The 26,590-nt window shown below is 33.6% G+C and overlaps 3 protein-coding genes, 1 long non-coding RNA gene, 1 other non-coding gene and 1 pseudogene across 6 annotated transcripts in view; all 6 read left to right on the plus strand.

Moving 5' to 3' along the window:
• The first annotated feature begins 763 nt into the window (after positions 1-763).
• LOC144564285 (uncharacterized) lies at positions 764-3,417 on the plus strand. The gene is made up of 4 exons (XM_078313876.1): positions 764-939; positions 1,117-3,096; positions 3,198-3,373; positions 3,414-3,417. Exons 2-4 carry the CDS (start codon positions 1,132-1,134, stop codon positions 3,415-3,417), a joined length of 2,145 nt encoding a protein of 714 aa, XP_078170002.1. The 5' UTR covers positions 764-939; positions 1,117-1,131.
• Positions 3,418-3,436: 19 nt separating this feature from the next.
• LOC144546572 (uncharacterized) lies at positions 3,437-4,379 on the plus strand. The gene is made up of 2 exons (XM_078295138.1): positions 3,437-4,014; positions 4,086-4,379. The coding sequence occupies exons 1-2, from the start codon at positions 3,465-3,467 to the stop codon at positions 4,268-4,270; spliced, it is 735 nt and encodes a 244-aa protein (XP_078151264.1). The 5' UTR covers positions 3,437-3,464; the 3' UTR covers positions 4,271-4,379.
• A 3,936-nt stretch (positions 4,380-8,315) lies between these two features.
• Positions 8,316-8,395, plus strand: TRNAL-UAG (transfer RNA leucine (anticodon UAG)). The gene has a single exon. It is a non-coding gene; the product is annotated as a tRNA-Leu (tRNA).
• A 5,921-nt stretch (positions 8,396-14,316) lies between these two features.
• On the plus strand, positions 14,317-16,374 carry LOC144551251 (ubiquitin-ribosomal protein eL40 fusion protein). Its single transcript, XM_078299151.1, has 5 exons — positions 14,317-14,576; positions 14,965-15,051; positions 15,471-15,573; positions 15,976-16,042; positions 16,139-16,374. Exons 1-5 carry the CDS (start codon positions 14,474-14,476, stop codon positions 16,163-16,165), a joined length of 387 nt encoding a protein of 128 aa, XP_078155277.1. The 5' UTR covers positions 14,317-14,473; the 3' UTR covers positions 16,166-16,374.
• A 6,064-nt stretch (positions 16,375-22,438) lies between these two features.
• On the plus strand, positions 22,439-24,438 carry LOC144564294 (uncharacterized; annotated as a pseudogene). The gene is made up of 3 exons (XR_013514592.1): positions 22,439-23,311; positions 23,661-23,804; positions 24,307-24,438. The product of XR_013514592.1 is annotated as an uncharacterized LOC144564294 (transcript).
• A 947-nt stretch (positions 24,439-25,385) lies between these two features.
• The window catches only part of LOC144551308 (uncharacterized), an 80,442-nt gene continuing 79,237 nt past the window's right edge, over positions 25,386-26,590 (plus strand). The window contains exon 1 of the long non-coding RNA XR_013510798.1: positions 25,386-26,540. This is a non-coding gene — a long non-coding RNA (uncharacterized LOC144551308). The remainder of the gene's footprint in view (positions 26,541-26,590) is intronic.

A 26,590-nucleotide genomic window follows, 5' to 3' on the forward strand; every position in this document is an offset into this window, starting at 1 on the left:
AGTAATTGATTACTGGTATCACTTGACCAAAACAAACAGAGAAGTGAACTGACTAATTAGTGTACTGAACTTTGTTGGATGATTCAATCACAAAATATTCCCAGTACTTATGAGCAAGATATTATTCATGTTTCTTATTGGCTTTCCTCTGGTACTAGATATGAGACCTATGTCTGATCGCATGTATTTGAAACACGGTTGCAATTGCATTTAGGAAAAATCCACTGTTACTTTGTAAGTCTTTGATTCTTTGTTGATATTTGGATTTTATGGGGTTGTACCTTCTGTTTTATTATTTATTTAGCTCATTAATTAGCGCATAGGAGAGACTAACATGAACCTCTATAGTAGTAGATCAAACAATATATTCCAAGAACCACCCTCTGGTCTAGTGGCAAAGGCACGTGATCTTTACATGAGAGGTCATGGATTTGAAACACGGATAGGAGAAATCATTTGTTGTAATAATAAAGGTATTAAATAGTTAGGTGGCTTCACCTCCAATCTTTATTCAAAAAAAAAACAATATATTCCGAATGGTAAAAATTGAATATTTTATCTTGTGGTGTAATCCTTGTCAGCTTCTCATTTAGAAAAATAGTACCTCTGATAAACATTAAAACTATTGCAGATAGTTGCGGCCATTTTTATTAATACCCAAAAAAAAAAACATTTTTACAATAATAACCTGACAATTTTTTTTTTTTTAAATCTGACCAGACCGCCGGTAATTGGGGCGGTCCGATTCCATACCAGACCGCCAGGACCCTGGGCGGTCCAGTAGGGACCAGACCGCCGGTAATTGGGGCGGTCCACTATGCTGCCATATAGCAGCTCTGTCTGCTGTCTCTCTAGCACAGTATCATTTATTAAACCACAGAGAAGAAAGAGAGAGCGATTTTGAAGCGATTTTAAGCGATTTAGAGGCGATTGCTACAGGTATATTATTTTTTATTTAATTATTTTATGTTTAATTTTTAATTAATAATTATTATACCCGCAGTCTGTAAAAACTATAAATTAGGCTTTAAGTAATATTATAATTAACTTTTAAATTCCAAAAAATAATGAATCTATTATACTGTAATTCTTATGAATGTTTTTTTTTAAATGTAGTTTGTTAAGGACAAAATGCTGGTTGCACTGTACGTGGGCGGTAGGCTAATTAAGGGTGCAGATGGCGTGTATTACTCGAAAGATGCCTCATTCGGCTTGCAGGTTAATGAAAGAACCACATTTATTGAACTTAAGCAACTAGTATATGAAAAGACTGGTGTGAACCCCGACCGGTATGAATTAGAATTGGCTACCCGAATTGACACACAACGGGCTGGGGCGGGTAGACCTTACTTTGTGAGTTTTCCTATAACAGATGAGGAGTTGTGGAAGGCTGTGTACCAACAATTTGAGTCTAGGGGGGTCGCTATGATAGACTTATATTCCAGGAGGGTTCCCCAGGCCGGGGCTAGACCTTTTAGTGCGGCTGGGGCTGGACCTTCTAGGGCTCCCCCTGCTGGACCTTCAGGTTATGACAATTCGGCTTATGACAGCCAGGGGTACCACCACTCCCCTCATGACAGCCAGGGGTACCACCACTCCCCTCATGACAGTCAGGGGTACCACCACTCCCCTCATGACAACCAGGGGTACCACAGTCCCTGTTATGACAACCCGGGGTACCATAACTCCCGTGAGTTTACTGAAGTTGTACCACCACCACCACCACCGCCCAGACAGACACCCATAATCCCTACATTTCCAGCTATACCAGAGTCATTACCGATACAGTTATCCGTTAATCCAAATGATACTAATATTGATGTTGATGCTATTGATGCCATACCGGAAAGAGAAATGGAAACCGGAGATGAATACCAAGGAATTTGGGAATCTGATGACTTATCAGATGGTGATGCAAATGTACCAGGTTTGTCCAGGGAAGAAAAATTCCCAATCAGGGGTCGAGGGAATAGGCATCCTGTCGCCACATTCAACGATACCACAGCTTTTGAAGAGGCTGACATTAGTTTCTTTGGTCCTCGTGTTGTATACAATCGTGAACTTGCCCCAGGGCAAGTCTATACCAACATAGATGAACTTGTAAAGAAAATCTATGAGACTCACGTTCACGGCAACTGGGAATGTATATTAGAAAAAAGAGAATCAAAAAGATTGGTTGTGATATGCAAAAATGCCCCTCGTTGTGAGTTTCGCCTTTATGCAACCCCTGCGGGTTCGGGGGAAGCATGGATAATTAAAAAGTGTGAACCACCTCATACATGCAAGTCTGCGTCCACAAGGACAGACCATTCAAACCTGACAGCATCACTAATTGCCGATGCAATTGAGGCAGACATTAAGTTGGACCCATCGATGAGCATCAAGGCGGTGGCTATGGCCGTCAGACACAAATACATACATGTAATCCCAAAATATAACAGGTTGTGGAGAGGTCGTGAACTTGCGATTTGCAGAATATTCGGTAGTTGGAAGGATTCATACAACTATCTGACACCATTGCTCCAGGCTATGGCAAGTACAAATCCCGGCACTGTATTTCAGCGGTGGCATGGCCCCATTTATGATAAGAATGGAGTACTAATAGAGGGAGTTCAACAATTCAAGGGCATTGCATGGGCTTTTGGTCCTTGTATCCAAGCTGTGCCATTCATCAGACCCGTTATCAGCATTGATGCATGCTTCATGTCTGGCCGTTACGAGGGGAGGCTACTGATAGCATGTGCATATGATGCTGAGAACCAGCTGTTGCCTTTGGCGTTTGCAATTGTTCGGAAAGAGGATGGTGAGAACTGGGGATTCTTTATGCAATTTTTAAGAAGACGGGTGGTTGGGCCAACAAAGTTTTTCTCTGTAATATCAGACCAGCACAAAGGAATAAAATATGTTTTTGATCATGAAGAATACGGTTGGTCAACACATACTGGCGAGTGTGTGCACAGGTTGTGTATGCAACACGTTGCGGAGAACCTTAGCAAGGCAACCGGAAACAATAGCTGGGTCCTAGAAACATTCAGACGTAATTGCAAAAAGAAGAAGCCAAGAAGGGTGGAAGAGATGAGTAGAGAATTTGCAAAGGTATGTGTTTGTTGATTGTTTACATGTCTTATTGTACTTTGTTAACATATTTTTATTTTAATTGTTTACTTATATTATTTTATTTCCTTATTTATATGTAGTATATGCCGAAAGCAAATCTGTACTTAATGAAGGTGGGCAAAAATAACCCCAGAGATGTCCAAGAGCCACCAGCATACGAGAAAATATTTCAAGCACGTGATGGAGGTTACCGTTGGGGAATTATGACCACCAACGGCTCTGAATCGCTGAATGCAGTCTTCAAGGAGAGCCGGACGTTGCCGGTGGCTGCAGTTGTAGAAGACACTTTCTACAAGTTAAATACATGGTTTCAGGAACGGCGTGCTAAGGCCGCAGAATTAATAAGGATGAACCAGTCATTTTCAACAAGGGTGGAGGAGAAACTAAAAAAACACAGGAATAAAGGTGCAACTATGACCGTGATCCCGATGGGTAATGACGGTACAGAATTCGAAGTGCACAATCCAAATGAGTACGTTCCTTCCAGCCGTAGACCAGATGGCACTATGGAGTTTGTGAAGAGGGCTTTCAAGTACGTAGTGCAATTCGGAGAGGCAAGAGAGGTGACCTGTACATGCCAAGGACCCCAACTAGCTGGAATACCTTGTAGTCACGTGATGGCGGTATGCCGAGTGAGAAACTTCTGCGAGGATCACTATGTCGCCGACATGTATCGTACCGATTACCTTGCTTCTACTTGGGGTGGATCTTTCCATTCTTATCCCAACCAGCATGAGTGGCCTGCGTATGTCGGTGATAGAATACTCCCTTCAGAAGGATGGATAAGGAAGGGGAGGAGGAGACACAAACGTGCTATAATGACCATGGACGAGATGGGTGGTAGGAGGCCATCGGGAAATCAGGCTCGCCGTTCCGTTTCTGACAGGCGCAGGGCAGGTAGGTAGCATTTTTCAGAATTAATTTATGTTTTTATTATATTGATAACTGAACTCTGTTGTTATGTTCAGATGCCATAAACGAACACAATGAAAGAGAAAATGCGAGAGTTGTTGCTGAAGCAACTGGTAGAAGACAACCACCTCCTGCGACCCAATCATCTAGTAGCCAAGGGTCTACAAGTACTGCTGCACCTGCAGCTGGCACCAGAAAATCTTCCCGTCTATTGGGTCTATTCCGACGTCGTGAAAGATGAACTTATTATTTTGCTTGGGAGAACTTATTTTGTTTGGTTTGAACTAACTTATGAATATTGGTGAACTTCAGTTGTATCATTGAACTTTAATTGTATTCGTGGACTTTACTTGTTAGACTATGTTAGACTACTTCCGAACTACAGTTATATTATCTAGCATATTCAATAATTAATTCAGAGATAACTGATAAATTGTCTGACAAGATGATAAAATACATCAAGAAACATCTCACAACGAAAAAACCAAATTGACGAATTTAAAATCCTATTTCTTAGCAGTCGGCTTCTTACTAACTGACTTCGTAGCAGCCGAATTCTTAACAGCCGTATTCTTAGCCGCCGGCTTCTGATTGGTGACACCCGACGATGTGCTCGCCGAATTTTTTTTCATACCATATCCATATGGATTTTCCACAAAGTCATCGTCTGAAAGGGGTGGATTTTCAATGGGACATTTGACACCAACTCTTTTCAAAAGAAGTATTGCATCACAGTGACATTTGGTAGCATGAGTACATCTTTCGCTATTGTCCATCCTGTTGAACAGAACCACAAACGTAGACTAATTGTACAGTAAACATAGACTAATTATAAAATAAAAAAAAATACCTGCGGATTTAGTAGTGGAGAAAATCGTCTGAAATCGCCGAAACAATCGTCTGCGCTCTCTTTCTCCTTCTTTGTAGTGTGTGTTGGAGAGAGAAAATGCTGATTTTGTAGGACAGCTAGTGGACCGCCAGGGATACCAGCGGTCTGGTCCGTAGCAGCTGATTTTGTATTCGTGAACTTCACTTGTTAGACTATGGTAGACTATAATTATAAGTGGTGTCATAACTCTTTATAAGTTTGATGTAATTTGATTTGATAATGCACATATTTTTGGGCGATTTTGAGGCGATTGCTACAGGTATAAGACCGTTTCGATGAAATTGCTTAGTTTTAACACTTGATTACTTATAATTTGACGAAACAGATATGTTGTAGTTTCATAAGACCGTTTCGATGTAAAGTAGAAAAAACATAAAAACCATGGATCAACATAAAATAAAACTGCAATCATAATAATACTACAGTCCAAAATACATCATAAAAAACTGCAATCATAATAAAAACATCATTAAAAACTGCAATCATCTCTTATGCTTCTTCCCCGAGGGACTGAACCTAGCAGCTGCTTTGCCTTTGAGCTCCCTGTCCGGCTGCACACGCCTCGGTATCTGCTGGGAGTGAGGACTCATATCTCCTAAGTCCTCCTCTCCACCCTGACTCTCATCACCAGTGAGGTCAACCTCCCCCGGGCCCTGTGTATACATGTACGGCGTACCCGTATCGGCTCCCCATGGATCAAATGGAATGACTGAGGCGGGTTGCGGTCGGTTTCGAGATCCTTCGCTTCGCCTCCAAACCTTCCCAAAAGCACCAAATCACGATCAATGTACCACAAAGACACCCCTACGAGAGAGAGAGGGGCAAAAATATTCAAAATTGGTTAGAGAGAGAGAGAGGGAGAGTGAGGCAGAAAGAGAGAGAGAGGGAGAGAGAGAGGCAGAAGAGAGAGAGAGGGGCAGCAGAGAGAGAGAGTGCACCTGGCGGAGCCGAGCGGCGGGCGTGGCGGAGCTGGGCGGGCGTGGCGGAGCTGGGCGGGGTGGGGGGCGCGGCGCTGCGCTTTTCTTTTTTTTTTCGTTCTGGTTCGGTAAACAGAGAAAGGAAGAAGGGGAGGGGGGGCTAACGGGTCGGGTATCTGGCAGCATAGTGGACCGCCCCAATTACCGGCGGTCTGGTCCCTACTGGACCGCCCAGGGTCCTGGCGGTCTGGTATGGAATCGGACCGCCCCAATTACCGGCGGTCTGGTCAGATTTAAAAAAAAAAAAATTGTCAGGTTATTATTGTAAAAATGTTTTTTTTTTTGGGTATTAATAAAAATGGCCGAGATAGTTGAAAGCAGGAAAAAAAAAAAAACTGGATGATAATGAGCTTATTGACAGAAGGGCGCCGAATTATAAGGAAAAGTAGGCCATTAAATCTTTTTAATTTTCAAATAGTAAATCGTTTATGAGTGATCGAAATTATTGACCTTGTTTCATGTCAACAAATGCTTGTTCGTTGAAAATCATAGAAATTCTAACTCATTTTGTATAAATTACAAATGCAAAATCACGCTGAACTTGTATAATGTAATTTTAAGAAATTTTGCTAATATACTAATGTTAGCATTTCGATCGATATAATGTATCTAATTTTATATTTTTTATGTCTGGATGGTCGACCAAACATCTTAATAAAATGAGAAAATTGGTTATTTGTCACTCCAAAATCTTCAAATTTGAAAAATGTCATCACAGACTTTAAAATTATAAAAATGTCACTCTAAACTTCATTAATTCCTAATTTTGCCACTCCAAATAATTAATAACGAAAATACCGTTCTCCTCTTCTTCTTCTCCTCTCAAGTGATTAAAGGATTTCTGTTTTGTAAATTTTAATTAAAATAATAATTTGTTGTGTTATCAACCTCCAGCTTGGTTAGAGATTATACAAGTTATTTTGAGCAAAAAATGAACTTCCGTTTTGTATGTATGATCTTCACTGGGAATCAACCTCCAGCTTGGTTAGAGATTATACCAGTTCCTATGCCATGGTCTATTTGCCCTCTTTTTACTCGATTTTATGCTTAATTTCATGGAGCCTTTGCTCCAGTTGTCTTTTACAAATGTATTCTCATGCTTTTTAATTCTAATTTCATGAAAAATTTAGATGAAGATATTTTTGGATGCAATCAAAGATCTGTCCCCAATTCCGCCAGATTTCGGGTTCAACCCAACAGATCGACAATTGCTATGTTATTACCTTAAAAGAAAGATTAACTGTGAAAATTGCAAAGATATGGATGATATAATTCTAGAAGTTGACGTTTTCGATTTTGAGCCAAAGGATTTGCTAGGTGATAATTTCTTCTACCACATATCAGATATTCGCATGAGAAGAAGAAGAGAAGGGTATTTTCGTCATTAATTATTTGGAGTGACAAAATTAGGAATTAATGAAATTTAGAGTGGCATTTTTACAATTTTAAAGTTTGAGATGACATTTTTCAAATTTAAAGGTTTTGTAGTGACAAATAACCAATTTTCCCTAATAAAATATACATATCAAAACCCTGTACAGTATCAAAATTTACTCTATGAATTATAAAAATATTTTTCAATTTTTATAGGATGACTCTAATATGATAAAAAAAGAATTAATATTTGCATATCAAATATGGTACTTTTTTAAGTCAATAAAAATAATAAAATAATTTTAAAATAGAAAATTTTGATGTTTTACGAGACTTTGATATGTAAATATCATTAAGATTAACTCATAAATGGTCGATCCTGTGGTACATTCACTTTATATTCAAATATATAATTAATTTTAGCACAACTCGTAATTTCAATATACAATTAATTTTATGGTACATTCACTTAATATTACAATATACAATTAATTTTAGCCCAACTCGTAATTCAATATACAATTAATTTTATGGTTCATTCACTCTATATTTTCAAAAATATTACTCAAATTAAAAACTACAATTATAGATGTATTCTTTATTATTTAGACTTAAATTGACTAACAATTGTATATTTTTTAAGACACTTGTCGTCTCATCTTATATAACAACTACTTTGTAACTCTTTTAATAAATAAATTGTCTACCGGCTTTACACACACAAAAAAATAAATAAAAAGGACAAATACCCATCTTTTAGAAAAGAAAAAGAAAAGCAGTAAAGTTAGGAAAAACAATATAGAGTGGTAGATCCGTAGCAGAATTGGTCCTACGTAGTTCAGTATAATTAGCAAATTCTTTAGCAACATTTTAATAAGTTACCATTGGAAGAACTAAAGATGATCTGCCTATTCTTCTCTGTTCGGATATGTTTTTTTTTTTTTTTTTTTTAAATAACAAGCATGACTTCATTGATAACGAAAACCAGGTGGTAACGACACCAATTAAGAAACTAATTATTTAAAAAATATATATATAGACATCAAGACAGTTTGGCCGAGTGGTCTAAGGCGCCAGATTTAGGCTCTGGTCCGAAAGGGCGTGGGTTCAAATCCCACAGCTGTCAGTCTTTTTTCCCTTTCCTGATTTAGTTAGAAGGCACAATAAAACGAGGGAAAATGAGATGATAACAAGAAGAGTCACCGTACGGACAAATGAATTATTTGTGAGAACAAAAATTTGGTTATTATTTAAAAATAATTTGAAATTATTCAGATCATAAATTTTAATCATGTAAGAGAAAAAAAATGTTCTGCAAAAAAATTAGGTGAAATTCAGAAAAAAAAAAATCGTAATATTCGCAAATTATTCGGGTTTAATTCGGTCAAAGGAATACTTGTTTGATTCGGCATCACCAAAAAACAAATTATTCACGAATTTTGTGACAATGCAAATCACTCCACGACTAACACATTGTTATCATTTTAGGCGATTTTGAATACACATCACGATACGTATGTGATCTAAATAAAGACATGACTAATCACTACACAACATAATACAACACGAATTTATATTTCTAATCACCATAATTTTTTTGCCAAAAAGTACTTAACCTCAAGGGCCGACTCATGATTTTTGTTAGAGAGGAGCAAAAAAAATATTGAATCAGGCTTAAATAGCTAATTGGATTTAAATCCATTAACTAATTAAGTACTTAATAAAAAAAAGCAATGCTTTTAACTTATACTTTTTAATATTCTGACTTGTATTTTTTGATTGTCTATTATTTTAATTAACAATCATAATTCAAGAAATTTATTTCAATTGTAACCCTAAATTTAACTTGAATTACAAATTAAACATTCATAAGGGGGCAAAAAAAATTTCGAGGGGGGAGAGGTTGATCGGAACGTCCCGATCTCTGCTAAAACTCAAAATTCAAGGGGAACAGCTCCCCCCCCCCCCCCCCCCTCCCACCATGTGGGTCCACCTTCTTAATATGTTATAATTCTGCGTGTATGTCGTCTTTCCAATTTAGTTCTTTATTATTCTGGACCTCAAATTTTTATTAAATAATTTTTCTGATAAAATTTATAAAATAAAATAAATAATGAGTTCTTAAAATATACAAGCGATGTAATCATGTAATGCATTTCTTAAATTAAATTTAAAAAAAAAAAAGATTTTACTGCATATTTCGCTAATTGTTGCTTCCTTCTGTTTCTGTTATTGAATATTTGATTGCATGCATGATGGTATTGTTTAAAATTTTATATAGGTGTCCTAATGTTGAAGGAATACACAGGAATTCAAGACATTTCCGACGTCTTCAAAAGGCGAAATGTTTAATTTTTCGGAATGATAAATCTCGAAGGATTGTTGTACTCGTCTCCTATTAGCCTGAATTGGATTTGCCCTCCCTCTGCATACCCATCAGTCAGAATTTTTTTTGCTTGAAAACTGTATATAACAAATAAAATGTTTTTGAGGCCTCCGTACTTATATGTTATATCCAATTACCAGTTGGAGAAATCCATTGTTACTTTATTTTCTAACCAACTTTTCCCCGATACTATTTTACAGTTATAAAACAATATTTGGGGCTACAAATTCTCGGATTTAGTGGCGGATTTGGTCAATCAAAACTCAAAAACATTACAATCGTGGTCCATAAAAAAAGTTAAGTTTATTTGATGTGAGATTTGTGTTTATAAGGCAACTAAATGGAAGGAATGCAAGCGTACAATTCTAGCATTATAGTATTTTTTAGGATAGATTTTGAGTCTCAGTTAATAACTGTGCGTTACAATGAATACATATTATAAGAGAAATAAAAAAATTACTTTACAAAATGACATATTTTGATAAAAAAATAAGTATTTAACAATATTATAAATGATATTAAAATAAATTTATTCTAAATTCAAATTACAAATAAAAAATTAATTTGTATAATAAAGTTCAATGAAAATAATGTCGACTAAGAGTAAATTGAAGATATTATACTACTATTATACACCTCGTGTTTGTCAAAGAGAAAACAAATATTCAATTACTACAGTAGAAAAACATATATAAAATTAAAATTATTTAATTAATATGATTCATATCTTATTCCTCGCTCAGGATTTTCCAATAAACTATATTTTTAGTATACACTGACATCATGTTTTTTTTCTAGATAATATAATAGTAATTGATAAAAATACTTGTTTGAATTTCAAATTTATGTTTTAGTTATAAAAAGTTAAGACACAACACATAAATTTAGATATGCACTAGCTTTTTTGTAAAATAAAAAAGTTGTAGGTCGTGCATCCCTCTCTTTTGAATGCTATAAAAGATGTTACAAATGCTAATATTGATTATTACTATGTTTTATGCTGATAAGATTCAACTCATTTAAATACATAACTAAAAAAATTGTGATGACAACAAATATGATGTATTATATATATTAATTTTGAAGAAGTAAAATTGAGTAAGAGATGAGTTAATCTGGAGTAAGTTACTCCACATCTTCAAGTGGATTAATTTACTTCACATTTTCTCCACACGTATGGCTTATTTTCATAGACAAAAGTTCATTTTCCAACATCTCACTCTTTTAAATGAATTAATTTAAACAGTGATTTATACTATCAAATAAGGAGTAAGCAATTTAATCCTCATTAACTTTACTCCACAACCAAACGTGACTTAATTTTTTTTTTTAAAAGAAAGAAAGAAAGACATGACCAATCAATCAAAAGTTTCTTAAATTACATTTAAAAAATTGAAAGAAATCAGGATCAATCTCAAATTCGGGTATATGAGAATCCACTAAGTGTGGTGTGTCTAGATAAATTTAGATCTCTACACGTTAAAAAAATTCGGGTATATGACAATCCACATCAATTTAGATCTCTAATTGTCCACAGTTTGTCCACAGAAAAACTGACATTTGACTTGCGCGAATACTGTAAAACTATTCCTATATGCTGTATATTTGCACAATATATCACATAAAATATGCCAGTTAATAAAAAAATATCCAGCTAGTATTCCAAGTGGTCCCATGATAGTTAGAAATAGATTGTAAGTTGCACAACAAGACAAAAAAAATATACTTTCAAAAGTACCACTTGCTGTACTTTCAGAATTTGCAGTTATAGGAAGTTATTAGCAATTAGTGTTAGTTATTAGCGATTATTTCGACAAAATACGTGATAAAAAGGCAAAATTAAATTTTCCGAATATTTTTTTCTTTATTTAATGAATACATAAATAAATCATCAAAATAATGAATACTGTAAAATCCTTTAACTATAAAAATAAAATATACAAACTATAAAATTGCAGTCATGCAAAATTCACAGATGAAAATGATAAAATATAATGTTAAAAAATATCAAGTTAAAATGTAAAAAAAAACTATAAATTTTCAACAATGTAAAATTATCAGATAAAATTTAAAAAGTATTAATTTTCAATACTGTAAAATTGTCAACTTAAAGTGTGAAAACAAAACGTAAAAACTATAAAATTTCAATAATGTAAAATAAGCAGATGAAAATGATAAAACAAAATGTAAAAAATACAAAATTTCAATACTATAAAACTGTCAACTTAAACTATAAAAACAAAACATACAACTTACAAAAAACCAATACTGTAAAATTGTTATATCTAAATTATAAATCAATTGCATTTATACAACATCTAGAACATTCAAAATAAAAAGTAAAAAAATAAAACAACAATAGCTCAATACTGTAAACTAACACATCTTAACTACAAATATAACAATTTCAAACTGTAATATACAATTGCTCAATAAAACACATCAGTTCAGCAGCATTTGTTCCAAACTGAAATAATGTGAGATTCAATATTACTCACACAGCGGAGTTGAGCACAAGGCCTCGCATAGAGAGATGCCATCAAAAGTTATCGCCGCCAATCCCGAGAACTCGGCGGAGAGGGAGAGATAGGTGGAGAGAGACCGTTGCTGCTGTCGTCGATGGTGCTCAGCCCGATCAGTAGAATCAAAGTTCATTCCTCCTTCCGTTCTTTGCAAACGACAACATTTTTGATTAGCGACAAAAAAAATTATTAGAAGGTAGAATAGGCACCACGTCTCTATCCTTATAAAAGCAAAGGTCAAAGTCAAAGGAGATTCTGCTTTAGGCAGAGAAATAAAGGAGGTAGCAAAATAGAGGTAGAGAGAGAGAGAGAGCTCCAATCGGTGGCAGAGATAGAGAGCTCTAATCAGTGGTGCCCAGCTCGATCGGTAGTGTCCGTGCTCAATTGAGATCAGCAAGGGATTCGATTAGAAATTTATACGGAGAAAGAGAGATTCGAAAAGAGAAGAGTATGGAAAAGGCATTGGAAATTAATTTGTAAAAACCATTAAATAATGTTAAACACAAAAGTTGGTTTATTTAAGGTAGTATCGGATAATTATAATTCGTTAGAAGTGCGTGGGGAGCGAAACCTGTGGAAAAAGTGTGGACAGAAGGTTGTGGATAGAAATCTTTTCTTAAAAAATTAAAAAAGATTCATAGAATTTAAAAAAAATAGACATACTATTTGATCAGTGGATTAATATTCAATCCGAAATTTCATATTTTAATCACAGCTGTTGATTTGATGAATCAAGATAATTTTCTAAAATTAAATCTACATTTAACAAATTGAACTAATTCCTAAAGTAGTTATAGATTTCAAATAAGAGAAGCTGTTCAAGATGAACCCTGAGATTTTTTTTAGTTACATAATACTCAATAACATTGCAGACTATTTGGTCAGGGAATGAACTCTGCTGCTTTTCTATAAGAAAAGCAGGGTCCTGCTTTTCAGATCCCAACCATTCAAATTTATTGAGATTTGTGCATAAAAAAACTTCTTTATAGAGATACGTGAATAGAAAATTTTGAATGGTTAGGATTGGAAAAGCAGGACCTTGCATTTCTTATAGAAAAACAGCAGACTCGGATCCATTTGGTCAAGCTGAAAACAGCTGTTTGCTCGAGGTTAACTGTTGCATGACTATCTGGTCAGGCTGAAAACAGCCGTTTGCTCGAGGTTAAATGTTGCATGACACTAATTTAGTTAATGTTCACGGGATGTCTTCCACATTGAGTGTCGAATGATCGTTAAAAGAATTCTCTATCTTATTTATTAAAGAATCATAGATAGTAACATGATAATTATAAATTAAATTACATGAATTTGGAACAACCGTTGCTTAACAATTTTGCTAAAAGTGCATATCCTTTGCACATGCTCTTATCAATTTCAAAGATGTTATAGAAATATTAAAATATTCAAAGATGCTTTTGAGATTATAATGCATTTATAAACAATTAAAATAAGATCGTTGATGCGAGAAAAAAAAAGTTCTTGTAATTGTAAGAATGAAGGTGATTTTTATTTTTGATCTTTTTAGTTTCATAATTTATCAATCTATACTTTTGATCTTGTGTTTTTATATATTTGAATTAATTAGAATTAAACTAAGAATAACTTTTTTTTTGTCATACCATAAGCATCTGGAAAACACGAGTCTAAACAAAGAAAGAAAAAAAATTATCGAAGTTCTTATATATTTGAAGAGTGAGTCTATGGTACTATGCATATTACGATTTGGCACCGTGCTACGGCTCTATATTTGAGTTTTCAAATCTTAACGATCGATCCGAACCGTTCATCTTGTTCTCCATATTAATATGTGTTTGGAGACCAAATTTAACATTTTTTGAAATTTTTTTACTATTTTTTTAGATTTATTGAAAATCACTGTGTTTGGATGGTCCAGAATTTTCAGATCAAGTGATTTTCTAAATATCTAAAAAAATAGTAAAAAAATTTCAAAAAATGTAAAATTTGGTCTCCAAACACATATTTATATGGAGAACAAGATGAGCGGTTCGGATCGACTGTTACGATTTGAAAAAACTCGAATATAGAGCCGTAGCACAGTAACAACCCGTGATATGCATAGTACCACAGACTCACTCATATTTGAATCTATAATTTTTTGGAAAATAAAGTTTTCCAAACGAAGAAGGGCAAAAGTGTCATTACAAGTCTCTTCCAGGCCACATCGCCAAAATTTGTCCTATATATATATCAACAACTCTGACCTAGGGTTTTTTCATCAATTCTCTCTTCTGTCAGCGCCGCCGCACAAAGGGATAGAGAGGGAAAGAGAGGCGAGATGCAGATCTTCGTGAAAACTCTGACTGGGAAGACTATCACGCTCGAGGTCGAGAGCAGTGATACGATCGACAATGTCAAAGCTAAGATTCAGGACAAAGAAGGTATTTTTATTGCGGTTTTTAAATATTATTTTACATGTTCTTTGAATTTGAAAATTTGATATATAGCTTGAATATTTTTACTTTTTTAGAATATATAATCAATTAATTGCAAGTCCACTGTTTGATCATCTTTATCAATTACTTGTATTAGACATGATTGTTCAAATTTCTGTTCTTTATTTTATTTGTTGGAGCGGGTATTATAAACCTTGCTAATTTAAATGGTGAGCATATTCTTTTTTCAAGATGAAATTAAGCTTGATCCTGAAAGCTTGCTCCTTGTTTTGTTTCGATAAAGTGCATTCTCAGATATATATTTGAATATTGAATTACAGTATGCATGACCAGTAAATTAACAGTGTAATTTAATAATATATTGTAATTCTAGGCATTCCACCGGACCAGCAGAGGCTGATTTTTGCTGGAAAGCAGCTCGAGGATGGAAGGACTCTTGCTGATTACAACATCCAGAAGGGTATTTTTTGCCCTCAGATTTTTTATACAAGTTTGCTTATAATTGCAGAGTGATCCTTTATATTTCAAGCAATTTGGTTTTGACAATTCAGAAAAAAATCAAGCGGCATGTGATGCTTTGAAAAATATGAAACAATTTTAAAATTGAAGTTTCCACTTGTCTTTCTCAATGGCAGTCCTTTCCTTATAGACAATAACAATTTTGAGTGAAGAATACAACACTGACTGGAACCGACAATAAAGAATATTTTATAGAATGGGCAGTGCTAGCGAGTTTATACAGCTTGTTCTTTTTTGTGTCAAAAGGTTATGTGCACCAACGACATGTTATAACTCAAGGACAAAAGCTTATGATTGTCTATAACAATTGCTTCATTGCAATTCAAGTATGATTGATATTGTGAATAATTTAAAATACAGAGTCAACTTTACACTTGGTGCTGAGGCTGAGGGGTGGAATCATTGAGCCTTCTCTCATGGCTCTTGCCAGGAAGTTCAACCAGGACAAAATGATATGCCGCAAGTAAATTTCGCACCTTTCTTTGCATTACCACCTCCTTTTTAAATGTTTGTTGCTGCATTAAGCAAATATGGTAATCATCACTGACCAAATTATATGATTCAAGCATATATTTTTTAGTTGTTGTAATTGACAGTATTGTGATGATGTTCTTTTGAGTGATAAATTCTGATAAGTTGCAACCTTTAATTAAGCCATTATGTCTGAAAGTTTTACTGAATGAAACCACAACTAACCATTTTCAAATGTCAGCTGATAACAAAAAAAATATTGTAACTGGGATTAAGATAGGGCCCCCCCAATTTTAGCTGGTGCATACCTGGTCTTAACTGTATAGGCTGTATTTTTTAGGTCTTGTGAGTCGAAGATTGCTTATAATTTACAATAACTTTGAATTGTGTGCAGGTGCTATGCTCGTCTCCATCCTCGTGCTGTCAACTGCCGCAAGAAGAAGTGTGGCCACAGCAACCAGGTATGTCTCATTGTCAATTTTGTTTTTGTTATATCTGATTTCTAGTATATGCTAGAAGTGAACATAAACTAATTATTATCCTTTTGTTTTCTTTAGTTGAGGCCCAAGAAGAAGATCAAGTAAATTATGTTGTACCATGTAAACTGCTCCAGTAATTTTGATGCACCTCAGTTATGTGTGCGTAGTTTTATTCTAAGAACTTTTTGATTTAGTTTTATTTATGGGTTGTACTCTTTTGTTGTGAAATTAGTACTGTGAGCAGTTGAAACTTTATAATGGTTAACCTTGTTCAAGAATCTGTTGTTGAGAATTATATTGGTACTGTTGTTCTTTGTGAGTTGAAATTCGGCTCCAGGTGTTTGTCTTAATGTGTTCATTATGCATTATGTGATACTTAAAACTGGAGAACCGAAATAAGGTTAATGGAAAATTGAGTTTTGGATTGACAAAATTGTTTGCGTTTTGCAAGCCTCTATTACAAATAGGCTGTTTTCACGGATATGAGTAGCTTTGCTCCAAATTTCTTATTAATATAATGCATATTTGTATAAATATGTATATATTTATACAAATATATAATATTCTATTTTTAGAAGGGGATATATATGGAACTATCCCTTTTATAAAATTATGTTAACGAGTATGGAATTCATATGGAGTTGATATGGAGAGTAAGGTATATGTAAATTGTTGTAATTAAGGTCTTCAGTTGACGGAGGATGCGGATTTTTGTGGAAAGCAGTGTTGTAAAAAACGTCCGTTTAGGCCGATTAATTTTGTTGTTGGCGGGGATCAAACCGTCATGGATTTTCCTGACTAATTAGTTAATTATTTCCGATTATTCCTGATTAATTGCTTGGCGGTACCATGTCCGTACGATGACTGCATACCGTTATTTACAACACCGGTGGAAAGAGGTAAATATTTTTTGGGCCTCCCTTCTAAGGGTGCAAACGGATTGGATACGGATCGGATAGTTCGGATAGTGGTAAAATTATATCCGTATCTGTTTTTATTTTCCGGATACGGATACGGATCGGATATTAGACGGATACGGATACGGATATCCGCTTTTTATAATAGCGAATAACATAATTTTTTTCATAATTCATATTAAATTATATAATATATATCTACTATTCGGATACGGATAATTAAAATTCAAAATCATATCCGTATCTGTATCCGCACGGATATTCGGATATCGGATATTCGTATTAAATTTCCGGATACGGAGTCGGATACGGTCGGATAATATCCAACCCGTTTGCACCCCTACTCCCTTCACTTTATGGTTTGAGATTTAACTCTCAGCCGCTTTGAAATTCAGACTAGTCTAGCGGCATTATTATTGGACTTTGAGATTCGTGTCAATTTAAAAAGAACGGTTCAGATCTAATAATTGTAAAAAATTCTCTATTACAGTACCGGGGAGGATCTGAATTCTATTTGGGCGTCTGGAAGCAAAATTTTGGGCCGGAATTTCTCATGGGAATAACCCATCAAATCCCAATTTTTGCAAATATTTGGAGATGAAAACTTTCGCTCAGAGCCTCAGAAGTCAGACCTAATATTTTTGTTCCCACTTTCTCTCCTCTTTCTTTCAACTAATTTCAGACTTTTTAATGATTTTGTCGCGCTCTCTCTCCCTAAATTTTTTTTTTATAACAGATACATAGAGGTGTAATATATAAATAGCTCTATATTTGTTTACTCATCTGCAGTGGGACTAAGTCAAAATTCAGATTCCAAACTATCTCTCCTTATTATTTTTATTTTTTGGAACCACACCCAGCGACAATATCTGTATTTGCTTGTTATGACTAATTTTAAAAAAATAGTATGCACGGTACCTCTAATATTTTGTAATTTATCCAGTATATAATATTTTTTTCTCTTCTGAAAATAGGCAGAGATAATGTTATTACTGACTTTATGAACCACACCCAGCACAACTGCTTTATTTGAAATGTTAATTGTTGTTACTGATTTTAAATATTATTACTTTAATTGTTGTTTTCTTATTTTTTCAATTACATATTTTAAATGTTTTTTTTTTCTTATTTTTGTAATCATATATTTTAAATGTTTGTTTGTTTATAAATGTTCATTTTTTTTTAATGTTTTTAAATGTTTATTTTTAGTAATGTTTCATCTATTTGATATTATTACTTAATAAAATTTATTTAATTATATTATTATAGTTTTATTACTAAATATAATTGTATAATTTAAAAAAATTAAACAAAATAGAAGTCTTGTATTAATCACTACAATGATCAATTTGTTAATTTAATTTTAAATATTTTTCCGCGATTTAATTAAGCAAAATGATTGTTATGTTATTGTTTAATTTAATTAATAATTATTTTAGATAAAAAAATATAATTTCCGACAACTATTCCCATGATACAACCAAACAAATCATTTAGTACATTCCTATAATTATTTCCATGCATACTTATGAGTATGGGTTCCCACAAATAAAAAAGTGGGTTTCCGAACCCGTCAAATCCTATCCCGCACAATCTTGTGACAAACAAACAGGCCCTTAGATGAAAACTTGGGTTAGGGAGAACAATGAGCTAATTCGAAATTGAAATTGAGAATATGCACTAATTCAATTTTTTGTTGGGTTAGTAGAATAGCATGTTAACACATAAAAGACAAATATAGAATACTTCTTATTTGCTAATAGTTGAAGGATTTCAAGATGCGTTAAGGTGGTAATTTTTTTTTACAACCCTTTTACAAGCATCCATAGATCTACTTTATTATGTTAATTCTATTCAAGTAATTCTTAAGCACAAATAATTGTTTACTCATTCATCCATCATAAATCTATTTACAAAATAAGATTGGGATATACCTCTATCAAATGTCAATTTTGCAAGTAGAGAGAAATTGTATTGTCTTCTAGATCTCTTGAATCCCTTCGTTTGTCAAAACGACCTCCAAGAACATCTTGCACCAAGTTGTTCCAAGAACATCTTGCACCAAGTTGGGAACATCTTCCACGGTATCCACTAAGAAATTAATTATAAACTGAAGTTTTCTCTTGCTAAGGAGTATTATTTCAGTCACTCCTTAATCTTTATTCTCCAATAGAACTAGATCTTGAGTTTAGAATTTATGAGTTCTCAACCCATAACTTCAACTCTCAAAAACGAATTCTAATCAAAAGGAATGAGAATGAGACTATATATAGCAAACAAGGAATATAAATTTTGCTTCCAAAATTAACCCCACGTTCTACCCCCTTTTGACCACGATCTAATTTGAATTGGGTTCTTTTACAGATGGCAATGTTATAGATCTTTCTTTTAATTTTTCATCCATATATAGAACGCCAAAAACGGACATCGTATGAGGGCGATATGGTTCGAATACAAAACATGCGCAACAGTTTTTTAGAACATGGTATTCTAAATTAAGCACCATGTTCTACCATGATTTAACCATGATTTATTTCTAATTTGGTTTCCCTCCAGAGAGGCACAGTTATAGATCTTTTTTTTTAGCTTTTCAGAAATATATAGAACGCTAAAAATGGATATCGTATGAGAAAAATATGGTTCAAATTAGAAACATAACAATTTTCAGAAAACGTGGTAAACTATTTTGGACAAACTTTTAATTATGAAAAAAATTCTTAAATAAACATGGACCATAATTAATAACAACAATTAGGCTTTGTTTATTGGACCAAGTTCTATTTTTTCTTTTTGAATTAATCAAATACAATTAATCTAATTAATTGTAGTATCATATATAATTATCTCAAATAATTATATTTCTCATGTTTTGGTGGATAAATTAATTTATTTGTCATGTCATACATGTCAAATAAATCTACGAGCATTTCTAATTAATTCCTTATTAGTGTGATCATGTGGGATCTATGCCATTTAACAATGGAATAATAACATTTTATTATCATAAACTATAAGCGATACTAGCTATACATATGTAAAGTATCATTTTATAATACACGATCCCTTAAAGTAATGCTATAAATAACACCACTTGTGTTTATTCCTTACCTCATGATATTATGAATATTATACAAAGTATGGTTGTGTCATCTTTGTATTATATTCGTTTCTTGGTCTCTTAAGTAAATTATTAATTATAACTGCACTTCAGTTATATTACATGCATAATAATTCTACTTTATCAAGGGACCCATAAAATATCATTACTCATTATAGATGAGGGGTAGTGATATTATTGATACATAACTTTCTCTATAAAGAACTAATATTTTTATCATTACTATTAATGATTTTAATATTAATCACATTATATATTTCTCATGTGAAAAAAATGCATTTCATATCTTGAAATTCTGAGACACAATAAAAATATCAATGACACTAACATAATCCATATAATATTTTTAAATGATATATGAAACCTTTGAAATACTCATGTTATTAAACGATAAACCTTTATCAATATTTATAGAACTACTATGTACTTTAATCAACATGACAAACTTATCATGGCATATTAGTGTTCCATGCTAATAATCAAGTTTGTGAACATTTTAGAAATTTATGCTTATAATCATATAGAGTTTTTATTGTTCAAGATCAAAAACATATTCTTAAATACTTCTGCAGATAAACATAAAACTCATGTAACAAAATATACATAGCATCTAATTTATAAACATAACATGTAAAAGTAATCAACATAAAATAATTTTTAGAACTCATAACTAACAATAACAATAGTAGTTTGAAATAGTCGCTAAATCGAGTAGTTTGAAATAGTCACTAATTCGAGTTAGCACTATTCTTTGTCTCATTTAAACGCACTTGTATTTGCCCAAAAGCTTTTCCTAAAAAAACGCATTTTTGTATTTTAATATGTTCGGCACCAGTATTGTACAAGTATTCATATCAAATATATACATCTCCAACATCTACATCGTTATATATTGCCAGCGTTAGCCAGCAAATTAAGATTAACATGTGGAAGCTTTAAAGACAAAATTCTAAGCCAACAGGTACCTTTGGCAAAAAAAAGAAAAGAAAAAAAAAAGAAAATAGAAATTTGTTCATTTTAATTCTATATTACTAATATGTCATTCATTTAAATAAAAAGATGTAAATACAAAATATGTAGGTGCATTTGGATGAAACAAAGAATAATCAAATAACAGAGCTAATTTAAAATTGATAATAGTAGCTAATTTAATTTTTGTTGGGTTAATAAAATAGCAATCTAATTCACAAAAAACAAACAAAGAATAATTGATAGCTCTTGATCTAAATGTGAATTAGCTCTATTCTTGCTTGAACCAAATACAACCGACTTTCTTATTTGTTTTTTTTTGAAAAAATTGGTAGTGGCTACCAATATGACTTTCTTATTTGTTGATATCTAAATTTTGTTGCCCAATAATCCCAGATACCGTAAAAGGGAATCTTTTACAATTAGTGGATCCGGACCACTCTTTAACTTTACACAAATCTCAAAGGACAAATAATACTGGCCCCTGCTCCATCTCGAATAGGCACTGTTTTTGAGTTAATCTGAAGCCTTAACATAGTGGTGTTAGAAATGTACTAATAGGCCAGAATATTATGGGTCATATTAATAATTAATATGGATCAGGTCTTAATGGGCTAGGCCTGAATTCTTATTCTCATTTGATCTGATCTGATCAGATAACGTTTTCTGAATGGGTGCAATGAGATGGTGCGAATGAAAAGGTGCATAGTGTTATAAATATACATGCAGAGTTCGGTTTTTGGGTGGTTCCAGAAATTCTGTTCTATACACATCAGAAAACGTAAGAGAGAAAGAAAGAGAAAAGACAGGGCTATCAGTTCGGTACTAGCATACCGAATTACAGTTGTTTGTCAACCTGTTCGTGTAGATACTAATAGAGGCGTGACTGCTGAGCTGTTGCGTGAATCTGACACGAGAAGAAAAAGAGACGAAGGCTACTGCTAGATTTGAAATTTCTGCTGCGCGTCTAGTGATGAACTCTATATTTAATCCTGAACTGATAATAAGAGCTTAACTGATACAGTACCATCTTGATGTTATGAACTTGATATTTTATTGCAATCAAGCCATACTCTATAAGAAAAAAACATCAATGCTGCTAAAGGTCTAGCAAAAGAAGAGAAATGAGACCAGCATAGTGTTTTAAAAATGCATAACTGGTACCATAAATGTAATGTAATATATTTGTTATTAACTTTAGTCCTTTTTTTTAATTATTTAATCCAGATAGAGATACTTCTAAAGCTAGTCTATGTTCTTACAATGCCATTGTGTGTATGTGTTTTTTTTTCGTGTTTTAGGCAAAAGACCGCATCTCGGAACTACCAGACAATGTTTTGTATAACATCCTAATCCTATCAATCCCCAATCTCGCGATCCTTTTCCACATCTGAAATCTCAAAGAAGTTTTGGAGATGCTTACCTTACATTTCTCTCACTTCCCTCTCACTGCTCCAGCAAGACCCACATGCCCTTTCTCTCTCTGACAAGACATACCAGCCTGGCATCCTCGAAAAACGTGCTCAACAATTTGTGCAGAGGGCTAATGAGTTGCTCAAGCACCACCATGGGAAAGCAATCGATTTTTTTAAAGTTCATTTCTCACTTAATTCAGAGCATGCAAGCTCTATAGATGAATGGGTCAAGTTTGCCATAGAAGCAGATGCCAGAGAAATAGTATTGAATTTCACTGAGGGTCTACAGGCACCATCCGGCAAGATCTACAAGTTCCCATACTGGTACTTCATCGGTACTGTAACTGGTAAGGTACCGTATTTGAGGTAGCTAACCCTAACCAAATGCTCGTTTAAGGTTCCGCCAAATTCCTATGGGTTGAGCTCTCTTCGATCCTTATATCTTAAGTGCGTCAAGTTGTCAAATGATGATGTGGCAAACCTCCTCTCATGTTGCAGCAGATTAAGTTGGCTGAGGCTCAATTCCTGTACCGGGTTTCAAGAACTGACAATTTCACACACATATGACGAATTGCGGTACTTGCGGGTTGATTGTGATAGAGACTTCGATGTCACTATTTCAGATTCAAATCTTCAAACATTTGAATACTATCCATATGACTGGTATTCCTCAGATGTTAAATTTGAAGGGGTACCAAGACTATCTAGGGTTTCGGCATTTTGTCCTATAATAGGCACCTCAGCTTCTTTGGATACTGTTCTGAGAGGACCTATAATTTATCTTTGCAGTAGTCTTGAGACCTTATTTTTCTCGCTGAAGGCTACTTTTGAGGTATGTTGAATGTTCTTCTTGTTGAGAAATGTTAGCCAAATAATTTGAGGCAATCATTTCCTGTATGAAGAATTTGGGTCAGTAAACTAAATCTTCTAAAACTTAATCTATGAAATAAAAAATTCAAATTTTTACGGCATTTTTAGAAGTTGATAGGTCGACAGTATACCACCACTATTAAATTGATTTTTATTTTATTTTATATTTTTCATAATTGATGCTTAGACGGAAAACTATAGCCAAGATCACAAAAACAAAGACGAGAAACTCAAAATATGCAACTATTAAAATTTCAATATCTAATTTTTGTATACCTTCTAAATTCCAATTTCTTTCTTTTCATTTCCAGCTGCCGTGTGCTCCACATTACTATGGCAGATTTTCTCATTTGAAAAAGTTGATTCTGCATATCAAAACAACTCCATCTGTGAGCTTTCTTGACGTCGCTTCTCTCTTAAAATCCATGCCAAATGTTGAAAAGATTCACTTTGAAGTAAGTATCAAATTTACTTTTTCTTACACTTCCATAGGGAAACAACTCTTATTAGTGTGTCCTTGGCATGTGGTTTTAACTCTTGGATAATTTTTAGTTATAAAAACTAAGGACGAATTGAGGTGTTTTTCCGGTGCTATTTGGATATAATTGTTCTCATTTTTTTTAGTTGCAATGGGTTCTGTGCTACCTGTGCCTTTTAATTTCTACTCTTTGGACTTTCCTGGTGTTCCCGTAGCTTAGCTGAGACTGTTTAATTAAGTTTCATCTATGTAACTAATGTAAATTTGTTACTGGTCACAGATAGATGCAGCTGGCAAACCACAGAGTAAGAAGCTACAGAATATCTCAGCCGAAGACTTTCTCCTTGAAAGCCTCCATTCAATTCGAATTGGAGGGTTCAGAACTGACCCAGGCCATATTGAACTTGCAATGTTATTGGTCAAAAATGCCCCCAACCTTAAGTCCCTGGTTATTGATACCCAGAAGCATGTCTATATAGGAGATGATCAGTGGGAAAAAGTTGATGTGGGGAAGGTTGCGGTGCATCTGGATGCTAGAAGGGCAAAATTGTCAAGCATTTTTTCTGACAAGATCCCTCCAACTGAAGAGCTGAAGGTCTGGTAAGCTGGGTATTTTTCTGTTTTTGGTACAATGAGTATTGGGATTACACACAAATTATGTTAAACTAGGAGGGATTTGGTGCTACTAGATGTCACAATCACTGTTCTGTTTTAAAATTTACAATTAAAACGTTATATTCAAACTGATAATATTGTTATTTTTTATGATGGTCTATCCACGTGAAATTTAGTGTTTTTTGGAAGCTTATTTTGTATTTAATCAAGAGTCAAAATCAGGGCCGGTCTTGAAAATTTTGTGGCCCAAGGCGCGCGGGATAAAAATTTGAGTCCTTTATATAGGGTGTAAATGAATAAGATATTATCCGATTTCGTTCGGATCTGAATTTGAAAAATTACTTAAATTATCTGATCTGTATTCATATCCGAGACTATCGGTATTTGTATCCATATCCGAAAAGTTATAACGGATAAGGATATTGTTTAATAATTAATTATCTGTATCTGCATCTGTATTCGTATCCGAAAAGTTACAACGGATAAGGATACGGTTTAATAATTAACTATTCGTAACTATCTGTATCTAACCGTTTACACCTCTACTCCAGAAGAAATGATTTGTTAAATACCAATGATTTATTACTTATATTTTAGTTGCATAGTATTGATATATGATCGTTAATGTAGCTAGTTCAAGACTCTTTTTTTTTGTTCTATATGGTTAGAAAACAACATTATTGATCTTGAATTGATGTGTTATGATTAACAATATAACATTATGAGATGAATAGTGACTAATATTTTGATACTATGATATATGTTTTGTATCCAACAAATTTATTATGAAAAATATTAGATATAATTAATGAATGAAAAAAAACTATATTTCGATATTATACTTTACTAGAATGCATATTAGTAATTTTTTTTAATCATCCGAATTATATTCATATCCATATGATATCTGATCCGTATTCGTATACATTTAATATCCAATCTGTATTCGTATCCGAGACTATCCATATTTGCATCAGTATTTGAAAAATTATAATGGATAAAGATATGGTTTGATCACTATCTGATCCGTATCCGACTGTTTACACCCTTACCTTTATTTTATTAATATGCTAATAGATCATTCCTAGTATTTTGTGTATTTGATGGGCTTTATATGCTTTTAATAAAGGGTAAAATGAGTATTTTAAGATTTTAGAATGAGTTTTAATATAAAATACAATAAAATGGGTAAATTGGTGAGTTTTTGAAGTTTAGAGGGGGAAATATGTAATTTCAAACTTTAGAGGGGGAAATACGTAATTTTGAAGTTTTTGAGGGGTATACGTGAAATTCCCTCTTATTTATTAGAGATAAAATACGATGTACTGATAAAATTGTATTGACAATATTTGAGGGGTTATGAGTTCATTGAAGTAATTACTGAGTTCTTAAATTTTTTATTATTACGAACAAAATAATTCAAACAATATAAAAATGAGGTCCCAGCTGTACGTCTGGCAGCAGTGGCAATGGGATATATATAAATCTGCTGTTATTCTGATTCCAACCGTTCAAACTATTCTATCCAGAAATCTCAACAAAGACTAACGGAATTGGGATCGGAATAACAGCTTCATGTTATTCACAAGGAATAACAGCTTCATGTTATTCACAAGGAATAACAGCAGATTTATTCCCGTGGCAATGTGGCATGCTTAGCAGTCAGGTCCCAATTTATTTATTTGCTTCAGGTTATTATCAGCCCTATGTTTCCAATTTAATAAAGATTCTTGCCTTCATGCCCAATATATTCTCCAAATTTATCCATGTCGTCGGGGACACGACGTTACAAAATGGATCTTTCAAATTTAGGCAATGAGGATGTCTGCGCGCGAGTTACGGCAACTTAAAAGACTTCAATTCGATAAAATCGAGAGGCGAGCAACCTAAACAAAGCAAATAACTTGAAAATAAATTAGAGTACACACAGGTGAGGTTTTTGAACAGTTTGGTAATTAGAGTCGGAAATATTAAATGGAGGTCAATAGAAATTGTATCCTTCTTCTGTTGTTCTCATTTCTCCTCCTCTTCACTCTTTTTGGTGCAACTCAAGCCCATGTCAGGTCTCTTCGATCCGCTCACGCCATTAATGAGTCAGGTCAAGCTTCTCTTCTTCTCAGAGTTTTCACGTTTTGGTTCTCTCAATTT

The sequence above is a fragment of the Carex rostrata genome, chromosome 1, assembly GCF_964058835.1.
Source record: "Carex rostrata chromosome 1, lpCarRost1.2, whole genome shotgun sequence".
Classification (NCBI taxonomy): Eukaryota; Viridiplantae; Streptophyta; class Magnoliopsida; order Poales; family Cyperaceae; genus Carex; species Carex rostrata.

What these genes read in the sequence shown, in the direction of transcription:
- LOC144564285 (XM_078313876.1), top strand. Translation starts at nt 1,132, where the DNA reads ATGCTGGTTGCACTGTACGTGGGCGGTAGGCTAATTAAGGGTGCAGAT. An exon ending in TGAGTAGAGAATTTGCAAAG is followed by an intron (nt 3,097 to 3,197) that starts GTATGTGTTTGT and finishes ATTTATATGTAG; the next exon opens with TATATGCCGAAAGCAAATCT.
- LOC144546572 (XM_078295138.1), top strand. Translation starts at nt 3,465, where the DNA reads ATGAACCAGTCATTTTCAACAAGGGTGGAGGAGAAACTAAAAAAACAC. An exon ending in TTCTGACAGGCGCAGGGCAG is followed by an intron (nt 4,015 to 4,085) that starts GTAGGTAGCATT and finishes TGTTATGTTCAG; the next exon opens with ATGCCATAAACGAACACAAT.
- LOC144551251 (XM_078299151.1), top strand. Translation starts at nt 14,474, where the DNA reads ATGCAGATCTTCGTGAAAACTCTGACTGGGAAGACTATCACGCTCGAG. An exon ending in GACAAAATGATATGCCGCAA is followed by an intron (nt 15,574 to 15,975) that starts GTAAATTTCGCA and finishes AATTGTGTGCAG; the next exon opens with GTGCTATGCTCGTCTCCATC. An exon ending in AGTGTGGCCACAGCAACCAG is followed by an intron (nt 16,043 to 16,138) that starts GTATGTCTCATT and finishes TGTTTTCTTTAG; the next exon opens with TTGAGGCCCAAGAAGAAGAT.